This window comes from Schistocerca americana, chromosome 7 (genome assembly GCF_021461395.2).
Source record: "Schistocerca americana isolate TAMUIC-IGC-003095 chromosome 7, iqSchAmer2.1, whole genome shotgun sequence".
Classification (NCBI taxonomy): domain Eukaryota; kingdom Metazoa; phylum Arthropoda; class Insecta; order Orthoptera; family Acrididae; genus Schistocerca; species Schistocerca americana.
The window spans coordinates 394568966-394592023 of record NC_060125.1 but is presented as its reverse complement, the minus strand read 5'-3'; the positions used below and the strand labels follow the sequence as shown (position 1 = coordinate 394592023).

The 23058-nt window shown below is 39.6% G+C and overlaps 1 protein-coding gene across 1 annotated transcript in view; it reads right to left on the bottom strand.

Annotated features, from left to right (window-relative positions):
• The window catches only part of LOC124621982 (ubiquitin-like protein 7), a 71217-nt gene that overhangs the window by 20692 nt on the left and 27467 nt on the right, over positions 1-23058 (bottom strand). Inside the window, exons 3-6 of the mRNA XM_047147520.1 lie at positions 22664-22767; positions 17443-17576; positions 11314-11482; positions 6881-6980 (exon numbers count right to left, since the gene is read on the bottom strand). Coding sequence (XP_047003476.1) covers positions 6881-6980; positions 11314-11482; positions 17443-17576; positions 22664-22767 — 507 coding nt within the window. The remainder of the gene's footprint in view (positions 1-6880; positions 6981-11313; positions 11483-17442; positions 17577-22663; positions 22768-23058) is intronic.

Below are 23058 nucleotides of genomic sequence, written 5' to 3'. Positions count from 1 at the left end.
ATACCTAGTGTGTAGACAGTAAACTTGTCATGAAAACATTATAATGTTTATTTGATGGCCCCTGACTTGGCACTGATTGGGATAGCTGCCTTTCTTGAAACATAATTTCATATTTATTTCAAGATTTTGACTGATTAACTTTCTAGCTATTAAACTTCTCACCAACTGTAACAGCTCACAAGATAAAAGAGTTATCTCATTTCAGCTCAAATCCTCATCTCTAGTCACATCTCTCTCTTCTCTTCGACTGTTTTTCTGCACAGCATAAGTCTTTGGGATAAATGCCAACAATATCTAAGGCCTCCTGAAAGAATTCATCCTGGAAACAATCGCACTAGTGTCACTAGGTATGCAGTAGAACTTCTGTGACGTTTGGAATCTAGAAGAGTGTTACTGGCAGAAGTGAAGGTGAGGGCAGATCTTGAGTTGTGCTTACATAACTCAGTCAATTGAGCACCTGTCCACTAATGACAATGTTCACAGGTTTGAGTCCCAGTCCAGTACACTCTTAATCTGCCAGGAAGTTTCAGTAACTAAGGAGTTATTTGTAGTGTTCACTTTACAGTTTGGTGGTCCCTACCAGTCAGTTTCTTAGGTTTGCCATAGCACTAACTGGGCTCACCACTCCCGTAACATTTTCGCTGTCCAACAACATGACAAAGTAGACCTGGGAATATAAACTACACTAACATAAAACATTCCTAACATGGCAGTGAAAGACTGTGTTTCATGGCTGAAAAATATACTCTTTAGATTGATGCACTTTGAAAGTTTATCCAGGAAATCAATTCTGTCCATGAAGAGGAAGTCTGCAAGTTCTGCAAAATACACATCTACGGATAACATCACCTGTACAATGGACTCAGGATGTTTTCCTGGCACAAATTTATTTGTAAGTGGGAGTAGGCAGAACTGATGGTACCACCTCTGCCTAAACTCCAAGACCCACACATATATACAGATGCATTATCTTGATTATTTTTCTTCTTTTAAATTCAAAGACACATTTGTATCTTTTTATAAACTTTGCTTGTTTTGGTGAAGGGTCACCAGTCTCCACACTCATTGATTTGATTACTGTGTCACGTGTTCTCCTCTATGTACTGATAGACTGCCCAAGATGAGTATTTATTTTTACTTGTTCCACAATTTGAAAGCCAAGATTTATCAATAATGTTCGTTACCCTCATAGATATAATCACGAGGCCTCTACGAAAAGGACTAACAGATTATTGATAGAAACAAATGTTGCAGATGAAAGTAAGAAATCCAAAACATTGGGATGAAAACTTAATTTGCGTTATTCACCAAATTATGGCACACTGTAAGCTATGGTGAAACAGATGAAACACAAAGTCAACTGATGAATTCAATCACTCAGGAAAAATCATTATCAAATGACTCAGTTGCTGGAGCGCTCACAAACTGGATCCATGTTGCAAGAAACATTTACTGAATAGTTGGAGACCTTCCACAGAATAACAAATCCCCACAAAAATGTAAAGTAACCATCTACAAAACATATTATCTGTTACCATCACTTCTGTGAATTATATCCACACAAGACAATTACATAGGCATAAAGTAGTTTGCCAGGCGAAAATCCTTCAGTTTCACTTTAAAAATTTGTTTATCATCACTGACATACTTCAGACGTTGGGGATGCTCAACAAAATGTATGTCAGAGAATGCTACATGCTCTTCTGAACAGTAATTAAGGATTTACTTTAAACACACAGATCATTCTTCTACCATGTATTCACAGAATGGATGCTGTTATTCAAGCATGCAAGGAGATGTAGTGCAGTGTCAATATAAGAATCAAATAGAAACCTGCATGAGCTCTGTGAATTAACACTACATGCGTGACTGGATTGTTCTGTTTTGAGATAAAAATGTTCGGACCACCTCAACTGAGCTATGGAAGAACATTATTCTGTATACACCTAAATGGCAGAATGTGGAGAATGTCTGCATATATTATTTGCAGTTTCAATAAATTTTAATCAGATAATTGGGAGCATTTCACTGAATCACTCTGTATTTTCAGTATTACTGTATAGCTGTAATTAGAAGAAATGACCAAAGTTTTTATGTTTTCCACATTTTGCAGTTTATCACAAACATGCTTAGCACTTATCTCTATACACATTTAAATTTCTTGCATTATTGTAGTGATCACATTTTAGTCTTAGTTTCCCTTTATCATCTATTACATATTTTAATGAAATATGGTACAGTATAAACCATCTGGCAGTAACCAAAAGAAAATTCTTTAACCAATAGGTAGCAATAGTTATTTGCATCAAAACAAGTAATATTATTTTACAAAAATCTTAAGCAATTTCATTTTTGAAAAAGAAGGACTTGTAGTCACATTCCTTTCTCACAACAGATGAATAGTCAAACAATAAAGTAGGTCAATGTTCAATACTCTAGGACAGTGAGTTAGAGGATTAAAATTACACTACAAAGTACATTCATTCAGACATCTTACACTCAACAGTAATCACACTGCACACAGCAGTCTCACAATGCCAAATGCTACCTTATGGAGATTATGTTGGACATCTGGGATGAAATCACTCTGGCAGAGCTTACAGGTGGGCGACTTAGACAACTGGCAGAGGCCTTCTGTCACACAGTCACTATGACTGATCACGACAGTGGTGGAGCCTTTGTCTGCAAGGAGGATCTGTTTTGAGACCGTCTACAGCTGTCCTTTCCTCCGCTGAAAGGTCAGTGTTCTTAGGAAGGGACAGGAGAAATATGGTTAGGTGGGAGGGGGGAAACACCACAGGTGATGGACTGGGAGAGGCAGGTTTCTAAATAACCTCCAATCCCTGCTTAAAGCTTTGGGCCCTTCCCCTGAATCCATTTCACTCCTCACCCCTATGACACCCTGCACACCCACCTTCTAAATGCTCCTCAAAATGCACAAACCCATCAATCCTGGATGCTCCATTGTAGCTGGTTATTGTGGCTCCTCTGAAAGGCCTTCACTAATGGACACCTCCAACAAACTGCAAGTCATCTTGCCTCCCATGTCAAAGATACCAACCACTTCCTTCACCGACCATCCTGAACCCTTTACTTCCTGGTTCCCTAACGGTCACTGCTGACACCACTTCACTATACACCAACATCACTCATACCCACATCATGTTGCAATTGTTCATTACCTTTCCAATGTTCTTCAGACTCCAAACTCACCCCTTCATTCTTCATACAAATTCCTACCTTTATTCTAACATGTAGCTCCTTTGAAGGGATGTTACACAAACAAATCCACAGCACAGCCCAGGGCACCAGCAAGGCACTCTCCTATGCCAACCTGTTTAAGGGGCATCTAGAGGAAACCTTCCTAGCTTCCCAAAAACCCACGCCCCTAGTCTGTGTCAGGTTCACTGATGATATCTTCATGATCTGGACTTAGGGCCATGACACCCTATCTTCATTCCTTACAGCCACAACACCTTCTCTCCCAAACACCCCCAATTGTCCCAACAACCCCAAGAGCCAGCTACAAAAGAATGCCCCCTTCATCACCCAATATCACTCTGGACTGGAACAACTGAACCACATCCTTCGTCAGGGCTTTGATTATCTACCATCTGTGGTGAAATGAGGGACATCCTACTCGGGATCCTAAAGCAGTATTCCACCATCCACCCAACCTATTTGTCCATCACTGTATCAATCCCAACCTCCTGGCACTGCGATCATATCCCTGTGGAAGACCCGAGCAGGACCTGCACCCAGCACTTCCCAATCCCCTTCTGTCAAAGGTTTACCTTACCATTACAACATATTCTCCACTTCTGAAACTATCCCAGGCTCAATCCACAGTTCCTACACCCTTCACCAAAAAGTTTCCACCCCCTCTGTTCTATCACCTCCACCCTTTTTTCATTCCCCACCACATTGTGTGCCGTCCTCTGCCAATGCACCTGACCATTCTTTCTTCTTTCCTGCTCCTATCTTTTTCTGCTCCCCAATCCTTCCCCCCTCACCCCACACCCTGACACTGCACCTGGCACTCTCGTCAGACCATTATCAAGTCCCTGCATGCCCTGCCACACAGTGCTCTTCTCTGCCCTCGCCTGTACCCTGCAGTTACTCCTACTTCCCCACCCCACTTCAGATTGCTATTCACTTGACTGTCACATTCTGGTCAGAGCTGCTGGTTGTAGTTGTCATGTGTGTAAGATGAGGGCTTGCTTGTGTAAATGTATGTTTTCTTTGCTCAAGAATGCTTTGGTCAAAAGTTATGAGGAAAAAGCATTGAAATCGAGATTGTGATGCGCTTTTGTAAGCAAATCATAGATCATGTCACATGATCTCGCCAGCCAATGACAGCAGATATTCAGAGCATAAGACCCGTGATGTAGTCAGCCAATAGCACCATCATTGTTCAGTAACTTGACGCACAGATAAGAAAAGTTAAAGGTTTAAATTAATATACATAATACAGCTGCAAGAAAAGCTAAGCTTTGATATAAAATATTGGTATTTTTGGTGTGTGTTTCACCTTAAAATACTTCAGACAAATGTGCCCGTAAGATTTCAAATACTGACATAAATGTTTAGTCTTCTGGCCTTGGAATTTTTCTAAGTGGCTGGCCCTCAAAATGTTAAGCTTTAAATGGGAATCAAACACTCTGTGACTTAAGAAATTCAAAGCATGTTTGCATAAATAACATAATTCATCTTGTTTAAAATGAAATTTGCTCTGAAAGTAACGCTTTTCAAACCAACATTGGTAATATTTTCCAGTGACCTGTTAGAATTTGTTTCAGCAATTGTCACAGCAGAAAATGGCATTACTGTGCGTGTGCAGCTACGATGACCATGGAAGCCCATCTGTTCCTACGTACATAGCATTAAGAGATCTTACATTGTCACAAACAAAACAAGACATCAGAAGACACTCCAAAAGCACTGGAATTTCGTAAACCAACCTAAAACACATAATTCAGCTTAAAATGCACCTTTGTTATGTCCAGATTCACAAAGAAGTAGGCTCCAACACGGTATTAAGCTGTTCAGTATGGTTTGTGGGTTGCAAATTTGCTTGGAGTACCAGTACTATATTATCTCATGTTTGGTTCTTTATTACAGCATAATGCCATGCGTGTGATAAGATAAAAAACATGCACTTTAAATTCAGCAAACAGTTGACACTACACAATAGTGTTTCAAATAAATTGACTGCCGCTGTGGAAAAGATAAATAAAAGCCATATTTCTTTAGCAAATTGACAAAAATAACTTCATTGATGTGCAAGGCAATTAATACCTGACTGCCAAAAACCTGGAAATAAAATAAAAACAGAAAACTAAAACTAATAACACAGTTTACACTTGCATAATTATGTGAATGTATTGTAATTCACTTGGTAGCTCCTGGCCACAGAAACTCATTTTGTTTTGATTTGACATAAGAGCTGTAAACAAAGAGGAAACAGCAAAATCACTAAATGTAAACATGGGTCATGTGGAGACTTCCCCCTCCCCACAACTCAAACTGCTCTGCAGATGCGCGAATCTGCCCACTTGAGTGGACCAGAAAAATTTTTCCAGGTAGCTAGCTAGTAGCTGCATTTCATTTCAAGTAGCCTGAATTGGGAGAAGGTATTGCTCATATGAGACTCAACTGTGCATGCGCATGAGGCCACTGGCAACTGCTCAAATGAACCTAATGTAAATCTTTGTGTCATGCTCATCAGAAACAGTTTGTTGTTATGAAGTATTGCATAGTCTTCATCCCAAAGCCCTTGACATTGTTGTAAACGGTGCATTTCCTTTGCAACTTAAGTTTTATTTTGTTGTTTTTTTCCCTTGTTTATGTTTTATTGTTGCAGAATTATTCTGCAGTCATGGGCTAAAGTAAAATTCTTTGTTAGAGTATCAGTTTTTACCAGTCAGAACTACAAAAATTTAACTGAAAACTAAAACAATGAAAAATTCATGGAACTCTAAAAAATCCCCGAGTTTTTCCCGGTTTTCCCCCAGATGAAAACATTCTTGGTTTTTCCCCGAATTCCCGTTTGTACCGGGGTGCATACACCCTGCTTTAGGAAGCAAAATTCTCTCATTGTTGCTATACACATTTTATGAGAAAAATGAAACCCTCGTTCTCATAACATCTTATCTGTCCCTCCTCAGCTTAACCATCTTTCCTGCTTGAGGAAGTAATGGATAATTCTGAAAGCTAGGAATAGCTTTTTCACTGTTAAATTTCTCTACTGGTAACACAAGAATTTTGTCTCCTGAAGATAAACAATGGCCAGCTGTTCTGTTTCTCTGTAATGTGAAAATTAAATCATTCAAAATTTGTCAGTGGATGAACATGATATTTGCACTGAATGAAGTGCCCTCCGCATCCAATAACAATGAAATTGTCCATGTCTAATATTCTCTAATATCACAGTCTCTGACAGCTGGAGCCTGCTAGCTCTAGCTCAAATTGCCAAAGACTGTGGTCATATGTGTGCGAGTTGCATTTGCGTGAATGTGTGTGTGTGTGTATGTTGTCTACTTTTGACAAAGGCCTTGTTGGACAAACTTTCCGACAGTCTTTTTGTTGTGCCTTTCTGCAACTCAGTATATCCGCTATATAGTGAGTAGCAACTATCCTTTTCATATAGTGTTACAATCCATCCTGGATTTTCCATCATTTGATAGACTGTATAAGCATATTTGATAAAATGGGAAAACACAACATGAGAAACGAAATTATAACTATTAGTTACATACATTACAACATTAAGAGGAACCATGTTATTACAATGTATTGGTTCACGGAAAAAAGCACAAAACAGCATAAACTGCTAATGAAACAAAATTAGTACAGTGATAAATAATTTGTATTTTTCTACCTGTTGCTGATGCTAGGGCAGCAGCTAACTGTGCTGAAGTAATTGCTGAATAAGATTGTTGCCTCGATAAGTCGCTACCTCGGGGTTGAGAATCAGAGGACTGAAACAGATAAGGAAATGAAATTGAAATAATTTCATGAAACACACAAACAACATGCCGTAGTCACATAAAATTACTGGAAATTTAAAAACAAAACCTATTTTGTAAGTTGCAACTTGTTATTGTAACACAAGGCCTCAGGATGGAATGGTTGCTGAAGGAAACATGCAAAAACCATTGCGCAAAGAATGTAGATATTCAAACTATTATTAAAATATATCCCCCTTTTTTAAAAAGCTATACAGATTAAAAGATGGAATGTGACTGATAATTTCAACTCACTTTGAGCTTGTTGGAGGTGTAGGTACTAAATGTAAGTCTACTGGTATTGTTAATGGCAGAGATGTATTACCTAAAATTATTTCAGATCTCGATAACAGTCAACTACAAAGGAACAGATGCTTTGAAAATAACCAGGATAATCAACATTTCAATGAAATACATTTTGATCATCAGGGGAACTGAACACTTCTTCAGTATGTAGTATATCACACCAAAATACTTCAAATCACAACTAAAAATCTGTTTGCAGAAATTCAGACTTTTCTGGTAACACTGTGTAATAAATGAAAGATATTAAACTGATTGTGGGGAGATTTAATGTGATATCTAAGCCTCTTATGCAGAATTTGTATAAATTAGAAAGCAGACGTGAGACATGATTACAAATCTGTAAGGAAATACAACTATATTTACTGATCATCTGTCCAAAAAAATTCCACTTTCATGTTTCCCAACAGAAGGTTGTGTAGCACTATAAAAATATAACCTTCCAGAAACATAATTTGCTTGCTGTTTTTACTGGAATTAATGATTTCAGTTACAGAGAAAAATGTCACCTAGTCGTGTCCTATCAACTATTATTAAAAATGCCCCAGTGTTTTCTAATTTGTCCATAGATATCTTTAGAAATTGTGACTTAAAAGTTGAATGTCCATGCATGGAATGTATGATCCATTAATTGGGAGATGGGTTAGAAAATTTAGACAGGGAAATGGAAACATTTGAAGTTAGATATAGAGGGAATTAGTGAAGTTTGGTGGCAGGAGAAACGCACAGCTATGCATAAACAGAAATGCACGCACACATAGCTGTAGTGGGACTGCTGATTATCAATTAGTGAGAGCAGTTGCCTGGGAAATGGAGGTGAGAAGAGGATAGGGAAGGAGGCACAAGGTGATGAGGGATAGTGTGAGACAACTCTTGACAGATGATATGCCCCGTCTTTTATATCAATATCAATATCCCATAATAGATTTGATAATATGAAACTACATCTCACATATGATTAAATCTGGTGCACCCAATGAGTTAGAAAATAAATAAAGAAATATTCACAAAACATAGTTTTACTTATATACCAACAACAAGAGACTGACCCAAGAAAATAAAAAAAATAAAAAATAAAATCTGAAATACATAAAATGCCTGAAAACCTGAGAACCATCCTGTTGACAGAAACAACCAGTATACATGTCGCTGACTAATAATGTTCAAAACAGAGAAATGTTAAAAATAGCTGTTCAACTATGATGTCATCTGTTAACACTATTTGTTTACAAATTTTCACATTAAATCATGTTAATGTGTTTATTGAGTTATTTTCACAAATTCTATATCTTTTAAAAATTGATCAGCATAATTAAAGTTTAATAAACAGGTTTTGGTTGTCTGGGTGAAGTATAACCACCTCAAACTGGCCGGTACAACCAATTCCTAGCAGTTAGGACTTAAATATGGTAGTTCTCATTTTCCCAGTATGATATGCTATTGTGATGGCATGAAACCTGCATTGCTGAATGCATAATTCTATAACTGCATCTTGAGCTGGCACTTCAAGAAGTTTGAGAAGGTCCCGAATCCCGTAGCGGAGAAACTTTTCTGCTTTGAAACTCTCATTATTTTCCTCCCTTCATGTGGAGAAAATGGTATTTTCTCTTTGTGATGAACACATCTACAGTATTGCAAAACTATGCTTCTTAGAGCCCATTATGATCACTCCGCTATTATAAAACAATAGTATGGTATTGGCAATTTGTAACAGGTCTTCTTTGACCAGGTATACAGTAAACCACTGTTGTGTTCAAGTTACGTGACAACAAAAGGGATGTTCTTATGGAAATTGGGAACATGTTGGCCAGGAATATTGCAGCCATTTTTATTTTGTTCTGGGAATATTCGCCAGACTATTTCTGTAGAAGAAGAGTATGAGGTAGAGGTAGAGAATGTATTGGGGAGTATTCTGGCACGTGTTTCATAAACCTTCACATTTACCTCGACTGCAGTACAGTGCCAAAACTACTCTGCATGAAGCAAGAGAGACAATTCCCCTTCACCAGCCTAACAACCAAACAAACCTAAGTTATACAGCGATTACTAAAGCCACAATTTTACATCGCACTCATCTACAGTGTAATACAATGATAGAGAACCATATCTAGAACTCAGCGAGAATGCTGTAAAGAACAAAAAAATCTGTGCCCATGATTCCAGGAGGTGTCAACTGTCTCCCCCCCCCCCCCCCCCAATTGTCGATGCCTATGATTTAGAAGAGCAAAAATATGAAAAGGATAGATTGCTACTCAGCACATACAGGCGGCGCTGAGTTGCAGACAGGCACAATAAAAAACTCTTCTAAACATTTAAGTTTCCAAGCAAAAAAAGCCCTCCTTTTGAAATATCACACACACACACACACACACACACACACACACACACACACACACACACACAGAGTGAGAGAGAGAGAGAGAGAGAGAGAGAGAGAGAGAGAGAGAGAGAGAGAGGAAGGGAGGGACTCTTGTCTTGGCACTACTGCATGGGAGACAGTGGCCATGTGTGAGTGAGTTGTGTTTTTAGGAAAGTGTGTGTGTGTGTGTGTGTGTGTGTGTGTGTGTGTGTGTGTGTGTTTTCTGTTTCAGAAGAAGGCTTTGTCCAAAAGCTTAATATTTTAGCAGTATTTTTCATTGTGTCTATCTGCAACTCAATGCCTCCTCTATGTGGTGAGTAGCAATCTATCCTTCCCATATCATTGTTATTCTATACAGGATTTTCCATTGCATGATTGGAAAAGTATTCATTTTTCCAAGGAAGGAATCATCCTGCCATTTGCCTTTGCCTTAATGGATTCAGGGAAGCAGTGGACTGAACTGTAATCTGACAACTCTACGGATGAGGGCTCATGTGATCTACAGAACTTTACTTTACAAAATAATTTTAAAAATCTGCCTTGAAATTGAAAAAGCAAAGAATTTTCAGAAGTAGTTAGATATCATCAAATACCAGCTTAACAAATGAAAATAATCAGCAGTTTACAAAAGAACATTGTGCTAACACATTTTTAGTTTATTCAAGTGTAGAAGAGGTTTCAGAATACACCAAAAAACGTTTTTCTCCCTCCAATTGTTTTGATCTATCAGTTGCTTAAAATAATGCCATGTTCCACAAAATGCCAAACACTGCAAAAATGTCCAACAATGTAAGAAAAGAAAAACAATGACTACATTATGGACAAAAACAGCAGATGAAATATTAAGTTTGAATTATTCTGGCAGATAACAATAAAAGCAAATCTGACTCACGTCTACGTGAAAACATTTACACACTTTCAATTAGTGTGTGTCAAACTGACACTGACAAAAAGACATTCTTCCTTCTTTATGTCAAGGTGTCTAACACTCCTTTGTACACATCAAACCATCCTCACAACTTCATTAAGAAACTGTGCTCTTGGGTATTCTATTTGGTATTACCCATACCAGTGCTTTCAAGACTGCTGCAGCATACTCAGAAAATGTCTATGCTGGTTACACAATTGTTTAAAGATTAATTTGTTTTTCAAAATTACTGTTGATATTTTAAGCACAGAACTGCTTTGAGATATCACAAGCACATTTCACATATGCTCCTGTCCCATGCACACACTCGCAATTAGAAAAAGTGAAGCTCTGGGATTTGATGAAGTGCAGATAGACAAGAAATTCCCAGTGGCATAATATTAATAACGCACCACAGATGAAAGTAGTACCTGCGAGTCGTGTGTCCCATGTGTATCACAGCCATCACTGACTCGATGGAGTGACTCTGAGCTGCCTGAGCTCGGAACTGACGAGTCTGGTGTGACGCTTGAGTCAGAGAAATGACGAGTATTTGTGCCCTGTACCTGAGAGGCACCTAGTTCCTGACCAACATCATCACCATCTTCACTATCACTGCTTCCATGCTGAAGCCAGTAGTAGTAATCCGAAGAATTCAATAAATGGGAGGAGTCCACATCCTCATCTTCACTGAGCTCGTCGAGTGAGTAGTATGAGTACTCCGAAGTACTCAGTACCTGAGAAGAATCCATTTCGTCATCATCGCTGAGCCCGTCGAGAGAGTACGAATACCCAGAGCTCGAGCCAGGTAGATCTGTAGGATGAGAACTGGTCGCCGCTTCCTCCTGTACAGCAGCTGCAATATGGCCAGCTGCTTCCGCAAGTGCCGGATGAGCTTCTGCAATTCTGATGAAACAATAGACAAATTATTACATCTTAAAAGCTTTTTTTCATATACACTCAATAAAAAACATTCTACTTTAATTACTGCTATTACAGTTCAACTGCAAGAACAACTCTACATCCATCTCTCACATCCGGCCCCATTAAATAATAATAATAATAATAATAATAATAATAATAATAATTTACCATATTTACCCGATTACAGGCATAAGTTTTTTCCCCAAATTTGTCATTCGAAAAATACAGGGTCATCTTATATTCACAGCTTAAACTGTTGCTGCTGAGGTTAACATTTGTAAGAGGTCGTCTTGCAGATGAAGCTTCTGATATTGAGGTTACGTGCAGTGTTATTTTGAAAATTTTGGAAGGGCAGGACCAAGCAAACGATACTCACGTTCGGACAGGCTCAAAATTTCCTGATACTCTAAAGTACTCGATACAATGTCGTTGCTGATTGAACAGTCACTTGGCATTTCACTCACGTGGCACTAGATCAAGTGAATGTGAGAAACTATGAACAAGTCAATACAACAATCTGTTGCTGTACTTAAAATTTGAAAATTTTTCGAAACGCAGAAGGAAACAGCACTAACTTCTTTCCTCTTACAAAGTCTTGTTATATCTGAACAGGTTTGCAGTAAAAGTTCTCACAAATGTATAAATACAGTGTGCAAACATTCAAAAGTGGAAATGTTGTCCTTCAAAAAACATTACTTGATTATGAAGCCAGATCAATATTTTATTTGATTATGAGAGACTGTAATGAACTACTAACTGGATCACAATTGAGAAATTTGGTCCTCTTCATGTACTGGAATACCAGGTAAAAATGTTACCAACTTTTAATCAGCTTTAGAACATGATGGTGACATTCAGATGAAATATGAAGGAAAATTAATTCAGGATGAAATGTCTAACAAATGAAGTAAAATGTATTAAACTGACTGTAATTGTTGCTGAGAGACTACATTAAAGTGGTGAGACCATCGTGGAAATAATACTAACAGATGTTGGTAAATCATGGGACGAGCAGAAGTTTGGAAATCAGAGTGAATTGTGAATGCCATATTTTATTTAGGTTTAAGTTGCTGTTGTTGGAATTCATTTCTGCAGGAGATGGTAAGTCAGGATGCGGTCAGTAGCATACTTATGTGTTTCATGCTGCAATCTTGTCGATGCTCAACATGATACTGATGGGAACAAAACGGGATACGTCAGCTGTTGGTTTAATGCAGCCAGCGAGAGGGTGGCAGGCAGATAACGTTTGGAAGCAAGAGACACTGTAACATTCAGATAGGAGTGAAATCTGATACGTATTTGGATAAAAGCAGCTGTGCTCTCAGGTCTCATGGTACCTACAACCTCAGAAATTACAAAATATTCAACAGAAACAGCCAAATATTTGTGACAACAGAGATATAAATTTCACAGGTGTGCTATTAGGATGATAATAATTAAAAATAATGATACCAAAGACAACACCGTAAGTAAGTGAAATGAAATGAAATGAAATGTCGTGTGGCTAGGGCCTCCCGTCGGGTAGACCGATCGCCTGGTGCAGGTCTTTCGAGTTGATGCCACTTCGGCGACCTGCGCGTCGATGAGGATGAAATGATGATGATTTGGACAACACAACACCCAGTCCCTGAGCGGAGAAAATCTCCGACCCAGCAGGGAATCGAACCCGGGCCCTTAGGATTGACAGTCTGTCACGCTGACCACTCAGCTACCGGGGGCGGACAGTAAGTAAGTGAAGAAAGTAAAAAAGAAAATGGCCCACAAATTAATGTAACCCACTTCTTTTCATTTCTTTTATTTCTCCTTGTACTATCAAAATGTAGACAATCAATAAATGACAAATTTAGAATAGGCATAATTTTAACATTTCAAGTGTGTACTTTATGTCAATAAACAGTTTGTAATTTTGATTATTCAGAATATGTTAAAAATAAATTTTTCTAAGGAGGATATTAAAAAAAAAAAAAAAAAAAAAAAAAAAGGGGGGGGGGGGGGCGGTGGGGGTTGTCTTACAATAAGGGTCATCTTATAATCGGGTAAAAACGGTATATTGCCAATTTCTTCAGGCACTCCCCTTGTTACATCAACAAATGCATAATATTACTGAAACAAAGAACACACTACACTTGCTATAATACATGCAAATATGTTGGCACACGAAATCAACATCTGTCTACATACAGACTCTTCCAAGTGCTTCCGTTTCTTTATCTGGTCGTCTTCTTCCAATTTTTCGGCATTCTTCACTCTCTTGCTTTCCAGCTTATGGGTGTAGTCCAGTCAACAAAGAAAATTAGGGGGAAAAATTCATGTAGTCACAAATTTTTGTACAGTGGTCCCATGAACAATGTACTAAAAATTGTAACTGGATGGGGTGTGAGGAAGGTGGAGTGGGGATGGGGGAAATTTAAAGCTAGTGCTCCCCCCTGCACTCTCTCTCTCTCTCTTCCTCTAAGTAACATCAAAAGCTGTGACCTCTAGTGAAAATGGTTCCCAGTACAAAATTAAATTACTTCAATTTCTGAGGAGAAAGTGCCCATTAATTTTTTATCCTCTCGTGGACTAACAGTTTGTGCGTTGGAGGTGTTGGCAAAATTGCCAGATACTAAAAATATTATTTTAAGGCTATATAAACTGCATTATGGGGATGCGATGGGCTGAAAGAGGGGAAGGGGGGAGATGATGGGTATGTGCATGAGATAAGGCATGTCGCTGGATTTTGGTCATGCTCTTTCCTCCTTCAAATTTGTGAAATCACAGTGAATACAATGGCTAGGACACATGGGGAGTGTGGCAGAGGATAGAACTGCAAAGAAAAAGTGATGAAAGGTGTGATACATTCAGCTAGGCAAAAAGGGAAACCTGGAAGAAGATGGATTGATGACGTAATATTGGATCTCCCCAGTATCGGAGTACAGGGGTTGAAAAGAGCAGCAAACAACCGAGAAATGTGGAGGAAGATCACTGAAGAAGCCAAGCCTCACCCAGGGTTGTAGCGATGAAGAACACACAAGGGATGACCTATACTGTGTTATGGGGGTTGATTTGGAGAGGCACAATAGCATTGTCAGGTTCATAAGGGACTGAGGAATATCTTCCTACCAAAGAAGGTGTTTTAACAGTAGCAGTAGTGAATTTTGTTTCCCATTTGTGAAAAATTCTCCAATCTAGTAAACTACAGGGTGACTTACTTTGATTGTGCTGGATACTGATAGAGGCCTGTCAATACATGTCCAAATGTAAAAGCAGATGTTATAACTTTGTGACTGAAGATATAGGGTTGTGATTACCTCGCAGCATGTAGCTCTGCAGATATGATGAAGCAATGTTCATTTAAATAAACTATAAATGGTCTATGTACAAGGTAGGGTAAATCACAGCAACTAGTCAGTGATTACCTCATTAAACCTAAAGAGGCAATAAATTTTAATATAATATGGAAAACCAAAACAAATATAATTTAATTTTTCCTGTACAAGTACTCATGTATTACAATGTTAGTGATGTAACAATTAACAATTCAAAGTGGTACCAACTGACTGTTTAAATACATGGCAGCAAACTATTCATCTTACTATACGCTGCAAAGCGGAGATGTTCTGCAGATAATCAATAACTTATAAAAGGAGCACTGAGAAAAAAACAGTAAATTAATAGAAGTTAAAATGAAGTTAACAACGAATACGCATTCTATAGCACCAATCATAAAACTACAGAGATGAAACGAGATTAGTGAACATAACTAGCAAAAAGGAGAGCTATGACCTAGGTTTTAAGAATATTGTAATAAAAGTTTTTCATTGAAAATATGTTTATGAGAAATGACAAAGTGCTAACACTTATTTGTTACACCAAATACATAACAAGAATTATAAGATGTGTTAGTTATTTTAAGAATGTGTCTTTCACATCATTCATTTCAGTGAGTTGATCAGCTTTGGTTAAACTATAAGCTGTAGGGGTGGGTAAAGAAATACCTATCTGTTATTAATCATAGTGAATGAGAATTCACAGTTTTCACAATAGCAGCTTTACAGTATCTGACTGCGATTACTGTCACAACTAAACATAGCATTTAACATTAATACTATGTGCTGTATGTTGGCTGTAGTTAATGCTTCTTTTTGAGAGCCTAGTGCCACACTATCAAGTCTGGCTGTGTTTTCACTAACCAGTCGCAAGTAGCAATTAAAAGCAGCATTTAAAATTCAAAGCCATGTGACTTCTGTTGACTGATGTTTGTACTTCATTCCAAGAACCTTGCATCTCATGCATGGATGTGTCACTTACCTAGGGTCAAAGAAATTAACTAAGAAGATAATATGCTATGAGAAAAGGGTAACATTTGGTGTTTTACCTGGTAGCAGGCACTCTCATGTTTGGCTAGAGAGTGATACTGGATGCTTCATCCCCCCCCCCTCCCCCTCCAGAATATTGGTTGCGTAGCATAGCCCGAGGTCTAGGTTAGGTTGAATAGTGATAATTTGTTTGAGAGTTGGAGAAGCAAATGGATGTGAACGCCAAATAGAGGCTGTGGTTAACTGACTAACCTATAGTGTGGCCTAATGTTACATGCATAAACAAGTCTCTATCAACTACTACTTGGCAGAAAATTTAGGGACATGAGCTTTTAAAAAAAGGGAGAATGAAATATTCATTATTCACTGAAATGCATTTCATGTATATTTATCATCCCTTTCAAACTGCATAATGCTTCACCAACACATTCTTGAAATACTCAGTTTGCACACCTTACAGGCTAGAAAATACCATTCCCATTGCACTGACACACTTCACCAAGACAGAAATAACACTCAGCAAACTTACTTGCCAATATCTATTAGTTGCTACTTGCAATGAATCAAAAGTGTAATGGTTAGGGAGTTAAATCACAGAAACTGCTATAAATGTTGTTGTGAATTTGTAAATTGTGATTATAATTGTGACAAACTGAAACCAAAAACTGCAGTTACCAAAAAGTAGCCTTCACAGAAATCATTGATATCAAGAGGTCACAGTTTAGTCTAGTCCTCGTAAGCTTTCGTCATTCACAGGCCATAATCCCACAAAAGTAAAATGTATACCTTTCAGACTTCAATAAACAGACAACTATCCTATTCTCACTTTGTAGACTCAGTGACTTCAGATTATGTGACCTAAGTCACATATTAGGCAGGGCAGAAATCTATTTCAAATTCGTTCAGCTCATCTTCTGCATCCCTACAAGGGAAGTCGAGTTATTGACTACAACCTAGGAATATGTCGACTGATTGAACTGCTTATCATTTACTGCATCACATGATACAAAGAACGGCCTGTGTGAAGCTGAAAGAAATCTTAAACTCACTCAGACTTGTTACAAATTGTGTAAAAACTGGATTTTTTAATTTGCATAATATATCCAGTTTATTCTTTAAAAGCTCACCTTTCCTAGAAAGGGGGCTTACTACAAGTGGTGAGGAACAACACTGTTCTTATGGGAGTTTTGGCAGGACCGACAGATATATTTGTTAAAGCAGGATTTTCTTAAAAGAGAATTCTTTAGTTCGGGGTTTCACTGTAAGTGTTGAAGTGTACCCATCTATCAGCCATGTTTTATGTTTGTTTTGTCATTTGCTATTTACACACTCCTCTTCTGACACAAATGTTGCATACATTTTACTAATATCTGCTCCACAGACGTAGCAACCAGTTTTCAAAATCAGTCTCTTTCAAAAAACCAGTCAAACAATGCAAAATACTCATTATAACAAGAAGCGGCTTCTTTACATAAGCTATTTATATCCTTCACATCCCATTTTTGTTGATAAGCCACTCAGCACAAAACTTAATCCATTGAATATGACAAAATACGTCATACAACTGCAGTAAATTAAGGCAGCAATCTCTCTTAAAATATTACATACAATGTATTCAAATTTGAGCAGTAAGTTTCGTCTCACCTCCTAACCGTGTCAGCATTCTCAAGATGCACAAGCAACTCTGGTTCCTGTAGAATGGAAATTGCTATAGGATCATCCAGCAATCCAGGTGTGGCCTGTATGATATTCTCTACTACTTCTGCTCGATTCAGTCTCTGTGAGAAAATACACAATATCAGAGTCATGATTTTGTGCAATACACACACACACACACACACACACACACACACACACACACACACACACACACACACACACGAGAGAGAGAGAGAGAGAGAGAGAGAGAGAGAGAGAGAGAGAGAGAGAGAGGGGGGGGGTCGAGAAGGCAAATGGAGAATAGAGTGTTTGTGGTAGGAGCAAAGAACAAGAATGGCCAGAGACAGTGAGGGTGGGGTGGGGTGGGGTGGAAGGGGGGGGGAGAGAGGGGGAGAGAGAGAGAGAGAGAAAGAGAGAGAGAGAGAGAGAGAGAGAGGAGAGAGAGAGAGAGAGAGAGAGGGGGGGGGGGGGGGGGGGGGGGTCAAGAAGGCAAATGGAGAATAGAGTGTTTGTGGTAGGAGGAAAGAACAAGAATGGCCAGAGACAGTGAGAGTGGGGTGGGGTGGGGTGGGCTGGGGTGGGGTGGGCTGGGGTGGGGTGGGGTGGGGTGGGGTGTGGGGTGGGGTGGGGGAATGAGAGTAGACAGAGTGAGTGGCAGTAGGAGGGAGGTGAAACGAAAATGGGCAATTGAGGGCCAAGAAGAAATGAGAGTGGGTACAGTGTGGGGGGTGGCGGGTGGGGAGAAACAAGAGTGGGCAGAGTGTAGGGGAGGGAGGAGGAAAAACAATGAGAGTGGGCGGAGTGTAGCAGAGGGGGGAGGAAAAAATGAGAGTGGGAAGAGAGGGGAGGGGGTGAGGGCAGAGATAAGGAAAGTGGGCAGAATTTGTAGAGGGTGAGAAGAAACGAGAGTGGGAGTAGTTACTAGAGGATAAGAAGAAACAAGACTGAGCAAAGTTTGTATGAGCAGTGACCAGAGTTTGTAGGGGGTGAGAAGAAATGAGAGTGAGCACAGTTTGTGGGGAGAGGGTGGGAAATAATGAGAGTGAGATGAATGGGGAGGGGAAAGGAAGAGCGAGTTGGGGGGAGTAGGTTAGTGGTGGAGCTACCTGAGGAAAGTGGATTGGGGGGAGCTACTGTGGAAGTGTGGTGTGAGGGGGAGCTACCGTGGAATTGTGGGGTAAGAGGAGCTACCAGGTAAGCAGGGAAGCATAGGTTCAGAGGAAGTACTAGGGAAGGATGGGTGAGGGAGGTGGGGCACTACCAGAGGAGAACTGCTTGAAGGGGAGCCACCAGGGAAGGACGGCTGGGGGGGGGGGAGGGGGGGGGTGCTGGAGCTGCGGAAAAGATGGGTTGGGAGGTGGTACTCAGAAAAAATGGGTTGGGGGGTGCTGCTGGAAGAGTGTGGGATTGAGGGAGCCGCCGGGAAAGGGTGGGATCGGGGGAGCTGCCGGGAAATGGTGGGATTGGGGGAGCCGCCGGGAAAGGGTAGTGAAACCCCACAGAGCACAAAGTGCACTGTATAGTTTTGTATTACTAAAGTTTAAATACAAATTCCATCAAGTGCAGCATTCTAGCTTCTGCAGTAGGTGGTGTGGGAGCAACAGGGAGGGAAGTGCCCCCATCAAGGGGGCAGGTGTAGTCTCCCAGCTCTGAGAGGTGACAGAAATTCGAGGAACTGATGGGGTGAGAACTGTTCTCGTAGTGGTGGCTTATGAGGTGGTCTGAATCGAGATTGGAGTGTGTGTTATCAGTCAATCATAAATTATGTCGCGTGATCTCATCAGCCTATGACAGCAAATATTCAGAGCATAGGACATGTTACGTAATAGCCTGCACATTTTTACTTGTTCCTCTCTGATTGGTGGAAGTCAGCTGTGTTTGTGCCACTCCGGAATATTTACGCCCATTGCTAGTGTTAGCTACTGTACGCAACAGTACTGTACGCAACAGTACTGGACCCACAGGGGGAGGGGGGGGGGGGCAAATATCCTGACAGTGCAGTTATTTATCTGTATTAATTTGATAAAATCAATTCACACAAAGACTAATCTGAAACAGAGCTCTCACGCAGCTGAAAGAGCAAATCATATTTCAAGAACTTTGTTCTACTGTATTGTTTTTGGAGAATTCATTTGAATGAGAGAGACTGAGAGCCACATAACTGAAAACATGGAGAAAAGACTATCCACAAGATTATGAACAGTCCACTGTGACGATCAGTCTTCTGTAATGCTACCAACAGGGAATTCTTATTTCGCATGACATACACTGGCTGTAAATATTTGTCAAGCTTTAATGATGAGATTTTGTGTGTGGTGTTAATTCTAACACATGCAATCATTTCTTGTTTTCACTAAATACTGTTGCATCTAGTAATATAAAATAAGAAAAACACAGAAGACCCATAAAACTGCAGTTAGGATGTGCTGTGCTTTGATAAATAGTGTTCAGCAGCGGCACTCTTAAAATAAGTTCGAGACATGGTTAGACTAATGTGAATACAAAAAAATCTGGGCTTCATGGATATGCTTCTGTTTCATGTATTCGGTGCACCCCTAACAATTTTGAACCGTAAGGTTACAGACAGGTGATAAGCAGAAATTGCTATCTTGAGCCCAATAACATACTGAACACTTTATCTGACTCAACATTGTGGTCAAACGAGCTACGCATTGATTTAAATGTGATTCAATGACATTCAGTTTCAAGTTGACTTCTTGATTTATGAAGAGGCTCTTAAAGGTCATGCTAGGACACAATGGTTCAAAGTTGTGTTATTCTCATCATTCAAAGTTCTGTTGAGTTTGAAAACCAGGTATTTGACTCTGAACTACTCAGAGTCATATTGTAACACATGGCATGTAGATGACATTTGTTGAGTGAAGTATTGGTTTTGTATTAATGCCAGAGTGCAGTTCTTGATGGTAGGACAATCTGCTGTCCTTATTTGATGCACTAATCCAGAGCACTGATGAACTCTTCTACACACAGTATATCAACTAATTCTGCATAAACTATTGATAATTCATTCATATCACTGAACTAGGCTTTATCTATACAACTATAATATATTAATTTAAATGACATGCATAATTAAGAATGTTTTCTTAGACACAGTACACACACCAAAGAACATGAGAATTGTAGGAGGGGAGATCTAGAATAGAGACATTGAGTGTTACAAATAAAATATCTTCCCATTGCACTACACATATAAAAAAGGTATATATTTCTATACTTGAAACAAATACAAAAGTCAAAAAAAGTTTTGCATCATCTCTGTTCCAAGAGTTGTGGAACCTGCACAGAAAATTGGAACAGAGATCAATGTAAGCATTTCTGCCCTTTATATTGCTCATGAAAACCACACATCGTATGTTGTACGACCATACAGCAAGACCTTCAGAGGTGGTAGTCCAGATTGCTTTACACGCGGCAGCTCTAATACCCAGTAGCACGTCCTCTTGCATTGATGCGTGCCTGTGTTCGTTGTGGCATACTATCCACAAGTTCATCAAGGCACTGTTGGTGATTGTCCCACTCCTCAACAGAAATTCGGTGTAGATCCCCCACGTCATCCATAAAGAGCCCTTTTCAATCTATCCCACGCATGTTAGATAGGGTTCATGTCTGAAGAAAATGCTGGCCACTCTAGTCGAGCGATGTCATCATCCTGAAGGAAGTCATTCACAAGATGTGCACAATGGGGGCGCAAATTGTCGTCCATGAAGACAAATGCCTCAGCAATATGTCACCGATATGGTTGCACTATCAGCTGGAGGATGGCATTCACATATCATACAGCCATTATGGTGCCTTCCAAGACCACCAGGGCGTATGTCGGTTCCACATAATGCCACCCCAAAACAGCAGGAAACCTCCACCTTGCTGCACTCGCTGGACAGTGTGTCTAAGGCGTTCAGCCTGACCAGGTTGCCTCCAAACACGTCTCCAACAATTGTCTGGTTGAAGGCATATGCAACACTCATTGGTGAAGAGCATGTGATGTCGATCCTGAGCGGTCCATTCAGCATGTTGTTGGGCCCATCTGTACTGCACTGCATGGTGTCATGGTTGCAAAGATAGACCTCACCATCGACGATGGGAGTGAAGTTGCGCATCATGCAGCCTGTTGCGCACAGTTTGAGTTGTAACACAATGTCCCGTAGTTGCACGAAAAGCATTATTCAACACGGTGGCATTCCTGTCAGGGTTCCTCCAAGGCATAATCCATAGTTAGGGGCCATAGACTGCAATAGTAGCCCTTGGACAGTCTGAGCGAGGCATGTCATCAACAGTTCCCTTCTCTCTGAATCTCCTCCATGTCCGAACAACATCGCTTTGGTTCACTCCGAGATGCCTGGACACTTCCCTTGTTTAGAGCCCTTCCTGGCACAAAGTAACAATGCGGACGCGATCGAACTGCAGTACTGATCGTCTAGGCATGGTTGAACTACAGACAACACGAGCCGTGAACCTCCTTTCTGGTGGAATGACTGCAACTGATTGGCTGTCAGACCCCCTCTGTCTAATAGGCGCTGCTCACGCATTGTTGTTTCCATCTTTGAGTGGGTTTAGTGACATCTCTGAACAGTCAAAGGGGCTGTGTCTGTGATACAATATCCACAGCCAACGTCTATCTTCAGGAGCTCCGGGAACCGGTATGATGCAAAACTTTTTTTGATGTGTGTAAATTTACCGAGTTATAATTGACATTGTATTTTGTTTTATATTTCATGACATACATTATGCCTGGTTTCATTCTATAAATTTTATTAAACATCACTACACAGTGAATGGTGGTCTAGCTCAAATGCATACTAAACACACTGGACTGATTGAGAGTCGTGTAGCTAGATGTGTTACCAGTAAGTTCGATCAACACTTATCACAGAAATGCTCCATGAATTGAAATGAAAATTCCTGGAGGGAAAAGTTTAGAAAGCTGGTGTTTGCAACAGATGGCAGAACTACCTTATTGCTGCCAACATAAATCTTTCATATGTACTGCAAAGACAAGTTAAGAGAAATCAGGGCTCATATGGAAGCTTTAAGACAGTTATTTTTCCCTTGCTACAATTATGAGAGGAGCAGGAAAGGGAATGACCTCCACCATGCACTGTATGGTGGCTTGTGTAGTATTTGTGTATGTAAATGTAGAGAACTATACTGGAAAAACAAACAAAACAAATTAAAATATACATACATGTAGGGCACTACGGTAGCTTGGATGCTTAAGAAATGTCTTGAATGCCATCACCAACTCTTGAATGTCCATTTCAGACAGGGGTCTTGATGGAACAGGTGCTTCTGTAGAAGAGAATGCCCTAACACTGTAAGATTGTTATTCCATACTCAAATATATTGGCTGTTGTTACAATACCATATTTTACTCCGAGAGGTATACATCTAACAAACAATTTTAGACTGTGACTAATTTCAATCTCATACTTGAGATTTAAGAATTACAAGCTTTATATTATTGTGTATTTAACTGTGACCTTCAGTTCCAATAACTAGGGGACACATATTTATTCTGTGAACACCTCCCTTCACCTGTTAAGTTGTACTGTATTGAGTAGCTATTTAATTTAAGTGCAG